At 51.5% G+C, this 10,857-nt stretch overlaps 2 protein-coding genes across 11 annotated transcripts in view; both read right to left on the bottom strand.

The window, feature by feature from the left end:
• Positions 1 to 10,857, bottom strand: part of LOC149347887 (uncharacterized) — a 129,863-nt gene that overhangs the window by 15,819 nt on the left and 103,187 nt on the right. For 7 of the 9 annotated variants that reach the window (XM_089587688.1, XM_089587691.1, XM_089587687.1 and 4 more), the window contains 3 exons: positions 9,104 to 9,203; positions 7,985 to 8,133; positions 7,709 to 7,822 (listed from right to left, as the gene is read on the bottom strand). In XM_089587688.1, the coding sequence (XP_089443814.1) occupies positions 7,709 to 7,822; positions 7,985 to 8,133; positions 9,104 to 9,203 (363 nt within the window). Of the gene's footprint in view, positions 1 to 2,676; positions 2,848 to 7,708; positions 7,823 to 7,984; positions 8,134 to 9,103; positions 9,204 to 10,857 lie in introns of all 9 variants that reach the window. The other 2 variants (XR_016292693.1, XR_016292694.1) reach the window with 1 other exon arrangement.
• LOC149347888 (uncharacterized) overlaps positions 1 to 10,857 on the bottom strand; it is a 356,391-nt gene that overhangs the window by 294,334 nt on the left and 51,200 nt on the right. The window lies entirely within an intron of this gene.

Here is a 10,857-nt window from a genome sequence, read left to right as displayed (position 1 = left end):
ACTAGCGATTCGAGTCTCAGCTAGTGGCGAACAGCGAATCAAACGGACGCGCGGCCTTTCACGATGCCCCCGGTCTCCGGCACCGCGACTACTACGACATCAGTGCAAAGAACCGATAGCGAGGTAAAAAACCATGGCATAGGCCACAGATTTAGTCAGTAAATGACTGCTCACGTGGTTATAGGTTGCTTAAGCATCGTGAAAGCCCGCGCTTTCATTTAATCCGCTATTCGACACTAGCTCAGACTTGAACGGTACAAGCGACGCGTGGTCTACGAACATGGGGTAATTGGCGTACGTTACGTGCAAGCGAAGTGCCACGCTGCTAGACGTGCGAAAAAGTAGCAAGAGATGTAAACGTGAAACGTCACGATGGCAGCGCACTTGCATTTACGGTTCGATGAGCAGGTCTATATGCGTTCCCTTATTCCACTTCCGCAGAAAGAGGGACTGTAGTTTCATTTCTGCACTCTCTAAGCAGAAAGACAAGAGGAAGTAAAGTTATCCCCTAGCGCACACCGTTTCAAAAAGTTGTGTGCTATAGGACACCTTACTCCCTTTTTACACCCATAGAGGTGTGCTCGTGTAAAGAGTGCAGGGTTGATACGCGAACAGGGCACAGTTAAGAGAGCGGTGAGGCACTGCAATAGAAAGGACAAGAACACAAGAACCCACTCTCTCCTGTATGCGCAATCTTTCTCTATTTATCGGCTACGCCAAGGAAACTTGTGCACTCGTCAACGTGACGTCCGTCTACGTCACCCACAGCTGCGCAGCACCCGGCTATGTAGCCGTGCCAGAGGAATCTCCCCTGCGAACGTCAAGCACTTAAACACCGGCGTTCTACCGCTGTTCCTGCCGTTCAACGCGCTCTCCCCGAGCAAATCGGAATTCGTGCACATACGTCCCAATCCAAGGTGCACAACCAAAATTGCCCTCTCCCTGCTTAGTGGCCCGATACCTGAACACGATGAAATCAGAGTATTTAGACTCTACATACAAAAGAACCGCAAGATTGACACCACGCTGAAGAAACTCCGCAAGGTGGGGGATCAGGTGGGCCGTGTGGTCCGCCGGGTATCAAGCAAACGAGGGGGGTTGCGATGCAAAGACGCCCTGCGGCTGGTGAATGCATTCGTAACCAGTCGAATCCTCTATTCGGCACCGTACCTCCACCTGCGCAAATGTGATGAGAACGCTCTCGAAGTGATTCTCCGCAAAATTTATAAGAGAGCTTTCGACCTCCCAATTGCAACATCCAACCAACGTCTCCTCGGCCTGGGGATGACGAACACCTTTGGGGAGCTGCGCGAGGCTCATCTCAGCAATCAATACTTGCGGTTAAGCAAAACACGTGCGGGTAGCCGCCTACTGACCCGCCTCCACATCAATTACACAACCCAAGAGGAGATGCGGGTATCCATGCCCGAGGCCTGGCGCTTCGCACTAAAGGTTCGCCCCATCCCCAATAACATGACAAAAGATGCCCATGATGGCCGCCGCCTCGCGCGAGCGGAGGCCATTTCCAAGCAGTATGGTGCTCGACCAGGGGTGTTTTACACGGACGCGGCAGGTCCACACCATGGGGGTTGGTACACGGCTGCCGTTGTCCACCAAAACAACCCAGTTCAGGGCCTCACCTTCCGTGCCCCCAACATTACATTCGCGGAGGAAGTTGCTATCGCACTTGCAGCTGCGGATCCAGCGTTCCGAGTCATTATCACCGACTCAAGAGAAGCTTGCCGCAATTTTGAACAGGGCCAAATTCCAGATCATGCTTTCCAAATTTTACACAGATGTGAGTACCGGGATTTCCCAACCCGGCGCACCATCATCTGGGCCCCCAGCACATGCTGGGATAGAGGGAAATAAGGTAGCGGACACTACCGCCCGCGCGCTTAACCACCGGGCATCGCCTCTTTCGCCGCCTGATCCGGCTACTGATTTTAATCCGGCTATTACTTTTCGGGAGATCTCTCTCCTGTATCAAAACGCTCACGGCCGATACGCACCCCCCTGTAAAGGCCTCAATAAGCCAGAGGAGCGTTGGCTACTTCGCCTCTACACCAACACGCTACTGTGCCCGGCAGTGCTCAAACATTTCAATTCGGCTTTTTCGGGCGAGTGTCCACACTGTGGGGAAGTGTTTGCGGACACGTATCACATGGTGTGGGCATGCCCTGGCAATCCTGCTTTCCCACCCCACCAGAGAGGACTGGGAGGCTGCCCTGCTCGGCTGCTCAACTCTCCAGGACCAACGAGCCCTGGTGACAAGAGCCCGGGCCGCCGCGGAGGCCACAGGGGTCCCGGACTAGGGATCCCTCCTAGTGATTGTGAGGGCCGGGCCCTTCAGGCATGGTCCAAGCAATACCTCTGTATATAGTATAAATAAATGTTTTACACCACCACCTACAACAAACACGATGTCGAAGCGTACAGGTACGCACAAACGTAAATGGAGCATGCTATTCGCTCCTAATATTTTTTCACGCGTTAAATAATTGGAATTGCCAATTATGGTATCTGCATGCTGGTAGTGGATGCTAATGTGCGCTTTCTCTGGGGCAAACAATGTTTCTTTTTTTTTTCACGTGGAAGGAGTGAAGAGCGGAATATCGAGCTCCGTCTACTCATGTCCGCACCTGTACGTGCCAGTCACGTGCTCCTCCACCTCACCTGTCCCCGTTGTCAGGACGTTGCAAGGGGGGAGTGCGACGGCGTTGCAGCAACACCCACGTGGCGGAAGCGCTGATGATGCTCACGCTGGTCCCGCGGCTTGGACCAGCCCAGCGGTTGTATTCTGCGGCAATGGATGCGTGAGCCTGACGGGAGACCGGGGCAGGTGGCCTGCAGTTTGACACGAAATAACTATCAGCGATGATCACGACAATCGCAAGTAACTGCACCGCTGCACATTGTTAATTCGGAGCTAATGCAACGCGTTTGAGCTGTTTGCTCGTTTATAGCTCGAACAGCGGACGTATGCACCGGAGCTTGTTTCCTGCACAGATGTTCGGCAACATTTTTGGTACTTATTTCACTCTACAACGTCAGCTTTCAATCCTTCCCACACCTCCCCCCCTCCCCGCGTGGCCCGAGACAACGACAGCGTGTCGCTACCGAAATGTCAGTAGACGCAATCTTTGTAGCGAGAGCTACACTACGCCAATTGCTTCACGAGGTCAGCGTGGCTGCGCGCTGAGCCATGGCACCACGGGCAAGGCGTCGCGCCGAACAGGCAATGGAGTTCCTTCGTATAACTGAAAATTGGTTTTTGAGGAAAGGGAATACGCAGTAACTGTCTCACATATGAGGGACATCGCACAGTACACGGGGCTCTACAATTTAGCCTCCATCGAAATTCTAGCCGCCCGCCTCGTCAGTTGTGCGCATGCGGGGAGTGTCGTCAGTGATGCGGCGGGTATCACAACGATACGGAGCCTGTGGTAGAAATGGACAGCTCGGAGGAAGCTAGGGCTCGTCGCAGAAACGAAGGCAGAGGAGGCGGCGAGCCGAGGAGACCGTGGAACAGCGCGCTAAGCGTCTCGATAAGCGACGCGGTTAGACGGGCCCGCTTAGCCGACGACAGTGCATCCACGCTGAATGATGACGATGAATCGACTTCTGAGTCTCTGAAAAAAGCTACACTATCGCTACTCTACCAGGTTTAACCAGAGCTAAACCACAGCCATTTTTTTTTCGCTGCGTATATCCAGGCCTAACTAAGCTAAGCAACTGCCGGTTTTATTGATATTATAGTTTAAGATCGCCGCTTCTTTCAGGAAACTAAAAAGGGAAAACTTCTGCGAGTGGATTATCTCCCAAAAATAAACTGGGGTGGAAGGGAATGTGTTCATTGTAAAATACAGTAAAATATTTTTCCCTTAGCCATTCGAGTTCTGTGCACGAAAATAAAATGTGATTTACAGTGAGCTCACCTCCAGTGATAAAGACATTACATGCGATATGCGACATGTCACTCAATAGATAAGGAGGCCAACCGAAATAGCTGAAAATAAACAACGTATTCATTAGTTGTCAACTATCCTGCTAGTTGGTTGATGGTTTATGGCTTATGAGGGTTTAACGCCCCAAAGCAGCTCAGGCAATGAGGGTCGCCGTCGGGACGGGCTCTGGCAATTTCGACCACATGGGGCTCTTATCGTGCACTTACATCGCACCATGCCGATAGTTAGCAGGTCTTAGGTGTACTCGTACGCCAAACCTCGCTGATAATGGTACCTCGAAACAAGCGCCCCACTAACTGAAAGATTGATTTTAAAAATTGGTGACAGTAATAAGAGAAACATAACGTACGAGGTCTGTTAGAAAAGTATCCGACCTTTGGGCGAAGAAAAAAAACTCGCATAACTGGGGCGTTGGAAACCTAATTACCTTCAAAGTAGTCTCCTTGGGACTCCACATACTTCTCCCAGGGGTGCTGCCATTGTTGGAAGTATTCCTAAAAGGCCCTTTTCGGAATAAAGTTTAGTTCAGCTGTTGCTGCAGCCATAATGTCCTTTCTTGTCTGAAATCGCGCTCCTTTCAATGGCCTTTTGATTTTGGGAAACAGCCAGAAGCCTCAGGGGGCCATATCAGGAGAGCAAGGAATCTGTGGAACTACATAAGTCTGGTTTTTCGCCAAAAAGTTCGAATCAAGTGCAAGGAATGCGCAGGAGCCTTGTCGTGATGAATGCGCCAAATTCCTGTCGACCTCAACTCCGGTCTCTTGCACCACACAGCACCATGTAGGCGACGGAGGACTTCCCTGTAGTACTCTCTGGTCGTTGTTTGACCCTGTAGGGTGCGTACTCGTGGTGTGCCACACAAAAGTAGTAAAAAAAAAGCAGTCAACATCACTTTGACAGTGCTGCACTCTTGGCGGGCCTTCTTTGGTCTTGGCGACGTGGAATGCTTCCACTACGACGACTGGGATTCGGTTTCCGGGTCGCACCCGTACACCCAAGACTCGTCACCAGTGAATATGGTGTTGATGAAGTCGGGGTCACTGTTTGTGGAATTCAGCATGTTCTGTGAGACTTCAACACGAAGCTGCTTAAGCTGCTTTTGGTCCACCGTGAGCACCTTCGGCATGAATTTCGCCGCAACTCTCTCCATGGCCAAATCTTCGCTGATAATGGAATGTGCAGAAAAATTGCTGATGTCCACCTCTTCCGCAATTTCTCGAGTAGTCACACGACGGTTCCGCATCACCACAGCGTTCACTTCGGCAATGACCTGGTCATTTCGGCGTTGGTGACCGACCGGAGCGTGGCTCACTCTCCTCCGATGTGCGGCCGTCGTTAAACCAATTGTAGCACTTTTTAATTGGTGTGCTGCTCATAGCATCTTCACCGAAAGCCGTATTGAATATTCCGAACGGTTTCCACTTGGCTGTCGTCCAGTTTCTGGCAAATTTTGATGCAGTAACGCTGCTCCTGTCGCTCCGCCATTTTCCTTGGAATAAAAAACCGACGAGAGCACTGCGCACTGCCTCACTCAAACGCTGCGTCCCAGCGACTGACGCTATCGGCGGGCGGGAAAAAATTCGTGCATGCGCACGAAGGTTCAAGGTTCAAGGTCGTCTGATGCAAGCGCGCTTGTTTCATATCCGTCAGGTGCTGAAAAAAAAATAAAGTCGGATACTTTTCTAACAGACCTCGTATATGATGAGGGTGGGACACAGAAATGACGGCTCACAAGTATTCTCACACTGACAAATCCACTCTCCGTGGCAGGAGTTCTTGTTTTCCAAACAACGCCGATTTCTCCTCATGCTGTTAGCTGTGTCCCTGTACCAGTATGAATAGCCCCGGTGCAATGTCTCTCTGCGGAGTATTCGCAATACGGCGTTCCACGGGGCTTAGGAAGTATACCGACGACAGATACCAACCTTTCTTGGCTGCCGGAGTTCAAATCTGGGAAGCCCTCACCCTAGCTCGAACTAGAGACTCCGGCCAGCTCCCACATTCAAGGCGCCAACAGCTACCATGCACAAGCGAAGTTAACCTTAGTGGTCTACAAACCAACACATACCGAACGCCTGCTAAGTTACACCAGTGGTACCCTACACCATACTCTCCGCAGTGCCCACACTGGGGAGAGATCCCACACCATGTGGTAGACATGCCAATTTAATCACTTAGTTGACCCCATTCCAAACCCCTCAGAGGAGCAGTACGAGGCTGCTCTGCTCAGCGATGATCCTCACCGTCAGCACTGGCTGGTGGGGAGGGCCAGCGCAGCAGCAATAAACAGTGGACTACCGGACTACCGGATGTTCTGCGAATATTCAGTAAATAAAGATTCCTTCAATCAATCAATAAATCAATCAATCAACCTCATGTGAATCAAAACGATGCAACAACAATAGGGGTCAAGTCGGAGCTATTGTCGAATAGCGAATTCAACGAACGCGCGGCCTTTCACGATGGTGCTGGTGAACTCTTTCATTGCGCCCAAAAACGGGGGACCAGTCCAAGGACCGGTTGCGCTTGCTTAGAGGAGGTCGGCGGCGATCCCTTGGGATGTCGCGGCCTCCACCGCACGCTGGATAAACCGGCGTTGGCCTCCTGGCTCGGAAGTACGCAGGAGAGACTCCCACGTCTCTGGGGTGTTTGGGTTGTTCGTGTTGTAGCGTGTACAAGTCCATGCCATGTGTATGAGAGTGGCCGGAGTTAAGCAGTGTTTGCACATGGGGTCTATCTGTAGCGGAAAGATCCTACTGTATAAGAGGGGGTTTGGAAAACTGCCAGTTTTTATGCGAAGCATACTAAAATAGCCCAACCCAGCTCCTCGAGCGCGGCGGTGTCGTTAGCATTGACCTTTCGTGACCTCCATGTCATACCACGTGATGCGTGACGTCACAGCAGATGAAACACGGGGGCCCAGCTCGCGCCGTCGCGCGAGGCGTCGCGACCAAGGAGGACCACGTGATGCCTGACGTAACGACATAGGAGAATCGGGGCCCCAGCTCACGCCGTCGCGCGAGGCGTCGCGACCAATGTGTTTCCTGCTTCTGCCGCTAGGTGCGCTGTAGTGAACACGTGATGCTGGAGCGGCGGTATACAAGGGGGTGCGCCTGCCTCTGCTAGGCGTACACGGGATAGAGATGCCTCCTGGAGTCAGGGCTGCTCGTTGGAATGAGAAGCAAAAGTTGCGGCGTGCTACAGAGACTGATGAGCGTGAAGAACGTCTAGCCAAGCGGCGTGCTCGATATGCAACTCGGCGACAATATGCTTCGCATCTGACTAGGCTTAACCTAAGCTAAGCCTCAGCGATTTTTTTACTGTGCGCCATTGGACAGCCTCGCGTCTTGTTAAATCACGGTGTGCGGATGGATAGAGACACCTTTCGAGCCGGTAGTTCTGGGTGTGAGTTTATGGGGTTTAACGTCCCGAAGCGACTAAGGCTATAAGAGACGCCGTAGTGGAGGGCTCCGGAAATTTCGACCACCTGGGGTTCTTTAACTTGCACTGACATCGCACAGTACACGGGCCTCTAGAATTTCTCCTCCAAAGAAATTCAACCGCCGCAGCCGGGATCGAACCCGGGTCTTTAGGGTCAGCACCCGAGCCCCATAACCACTGAGCCACCACGGCGGCATACGCTTTGGCAATTACTAGGCAAATAAAAGGAAATGAAGGAGGGGGGGGATGCCCTTTGCGCGAATGCACAGCAGACATTTCCAGCCAGTAGCATATCTAACCTTTCTGGCGGCTGCTTCGGCTCTCCTCTCTTTCGGCTCCCTTGAGTTGGCTCTTCCTCCCGGCATTGCCCTTTCCCGGTCTCATTCTCCGTGCGTCTCCTTGCCGGGAACTTTCTGTGAAGCCAGTTCATTCATTCATTTTATTTCTACTCTTGCCATACACATTATCAAAACACTGAACCCATAGCCAGAGGCTAGTGTGGGGTTCAGAAACAAAATACATGATGGCAATCACACAACACTTGTGTAAAATGAAAAGCACACAAAGGCGGTTACCGGCCAACAGGAGTCGGGGGAGGCCGAGACGCTGTTGAAGGTCGCGACACTGGGCAGCGGCCAACAGGAGTCGGGAGAGCCGAGGCGCTGTTGAAGGTCGCGTCACTGGGCAGCGTGGCCTCGGAAGGGTGGGTGGTCCTGGAGGAGGTCTTGGGACAGGGTGGTGTTTAGAAGAGAAAACATTCGGAGTATGCCCCTGTAAGTGGTGAGTGGAGAAGCGCGTGAGATGTTAGTGTCAGAGGAAGCAGGGAGGCTGATCATAAACTCGGCTCGGCAGCTGAGATCTCGGGCGAGTGTGTGCGAATGGACGTTTCCGTTGAGCAACGGACTGGCACTTCATCCATAATCTTCAAGTCAGCAGGGATATCTAATCCTAGGTGACACCTCGGGTATACATTAAAAGAGATTAGATGACGTACCATTCTCGAAGCGTTCTTGCTACCAAACGGCTTTCATTGCCTGAAGCACTGCCAGGCTGTGGGGAGAAATACGAAGTGTGGCCGAGGCAGAAGCGCTCAGGATATCCCTGACACCTCATTTGTGAGCGTACTTTTCCAAAACACTTCTGGGTGGGCTTCACATAGTGAGCATAATTTCAGTGCCTTTGCACGGAAGACTAGAATACGTATAATCATTATTCTTATTACGAGTGTCAAAGGAATCCCAAACCTCTGAGTGCAACCACGGCCCACAACGTTGCCTATCAGCACGTACGCACTTCTTCGTTTAATATAAACGCGGAGAAGTGCATTGGTCAGTTGTGAAACGCACAGTTTGTGGCCTGAAATGAGTGCACTTAAATCTCCTGTTCCTTGCCCTGTCGGTTAACAGCGCCTGCCGATCGTTAACGTTAAGAAATCTAGAGCCATTTTCATCATGACGCCAGCAAACGTCACAGAGGGTTGCTTAATCGGGCTGATGTAGCAGCAGCAGCCTTGTGGCTAGTCGTGGTCCCGAAATTCCGCAGGGATAGATAGACATTACGCAGGATAATTTTTCACTATAGCCACCAGAACGCCAGGAAGGTGTGGTTGAGGTAAACGCCAAGTCGACAGCGGTTACTTCGGCACACACATGCAGATTTATCATCCCACTGTCTGTCGACAAAAGATCGCTTACGAGCGCGCAGTAGCTCTGGAATGGATTTCCGTCCGGCCTTGTACCGGACGCGACGAAGGCATTCCAGGCGACCGGGCTACTACCCATGGCGCTGGAGGCGCTGCGAAATAGAGGCTATAATTAGAAAGCGTCGATCATGTTGCTGTAGAAGAGTAGATTGGATGTGAAGAAAGAACGACATCAACAACGAGACATGCCCCACCAGTCTTTAGGGGACACAACTCATGAACGAAGCAGCAGGTGCCCCTCAAAGAACGCCCACCTGCCAGCGGTGTCGACCAATTTTCATGACCACGCAGTAAATTCGATTAACCCTTGTTATTCTCCACTCATAGGCCACCCCCTTCCATTTTAGGCTAGCAGGTATAAAGAGATAGGTTGAGGGGAACAATCGGTCGACGCCAATGTCTACATGGCCTGCTTTGAGGGGCATCTGGGGCTTTGTTCTTGAGTTGTACCCCGCTTTAGTGGTCTGCGTAAGACGAGGCCGGTGAGGCTGCTCGTCTGCTTCCTTCATGGGGGTTTAACGTTCCAAAGTGACTCAGGCTATGAGGAACGCCGTGTTGAAGGGCTCCGGTTAATTTCGACCCCCTGGGGTTCTATAACCTGCACTGACATCGCACCATGCCGCTAGTTAGCACGTCTTAGCCGTATTCTGATGCCATACTTAGCTGGTAATGGTACGCCGAAACACAAGCGTTCCTCTAACTCAAATAGACTGTTTTTAAGACATGCTGACAGCATGAAGCGAAACATCGCGTCTATGACGGGGGCGGGTTACAGAGATGACGTCTCACAACTACTCTCATACTGACAAAGCCGCACTCAGTGAACGGAGCTCTTGTTTTCAAAACGACGTCGAATTCTCATGATGACGGCTGTGTCGCCCTATCCATGAGTAGCCCCAGTAAGGATTCTCCGACAGCCTTCAAAGTATTCCAAATAAAGCGTTCGACGATATGTGGCATGTGTATCGATGACAGATACCAACCTTTTTTGGTTGCAGGAGTTCAAATCTGGAATGTCCTCACCCCTGCTCGGAGGAGCTACTCCGGCCAGCTTCCACATCCAAAGCGTCGAAAGCTACCCTGTGAAAACGAAGTTAACCTCATGTTAATCAAGAAGATGCAACAACAATAGCGTTAACAACAATAGCAACAACAACAACAACAGATGCAACAACAATAGCAAGTCCGAGCTAGTGGTGAACAGCGAACTAAACGAACTCGAGGCCTTTCACGATGCTCCCAGTCTCCGGCATCGCGACTACTACGGCGTCACGGCAAACAACCATTAGCCAGGTTAAAAAGCAGGGCACAGGCCACAGATTTAGTCAGGAAATGACTGCTCGCCTGGCTATAGGTTGCTTGCACTGACGCAGTAGTAGCCGAAGTGCCGGAGAACGGGAACTTCGTGAAAGGGAGCGCGTTAACTTAATCAGCTATTCGACACTAGCTCGGACTTGAACGATGCAAGCGACGCGTGGTGTACGAACGTGGCGCGCTTGACGTACGTAACATGCAAGCCACATATACCACGCTGGTAGACGTTCCTTGCAAAACAGTAGTGAGAGCTGCAAAGGTGAAACTTTACGGGGGCAGCGCACTCACATCTACGATTCGATATGCCCGTATATACACGTTCCCTTATTCCACCTCAGCAGGAAGGCGGACTGCAGTTTCATTTCTAAATTCTCTGAAGATAAACGAGTAAAAAGGGAGGAAAGTTGTCCTCTAGTGAACTACCCTTTAGAA

This window comes from Amblyomma mixtum, chromosome 4 (genome assembly GCF_055824585.1).
Source record: "Amblyomma mixtum isolate Tamu chromosome 4, ASM5582458v1, whole genome shotgun sequence".
NCBI lineage: Eukaryota > Metazoa > Arthropoda > Arachnida > Ixodida > Ixodidae > Amblyomma > Amblyomma mixtum.
This window is presented reverse-complemented; position numbering and strand designations above follow the sequence as displayed.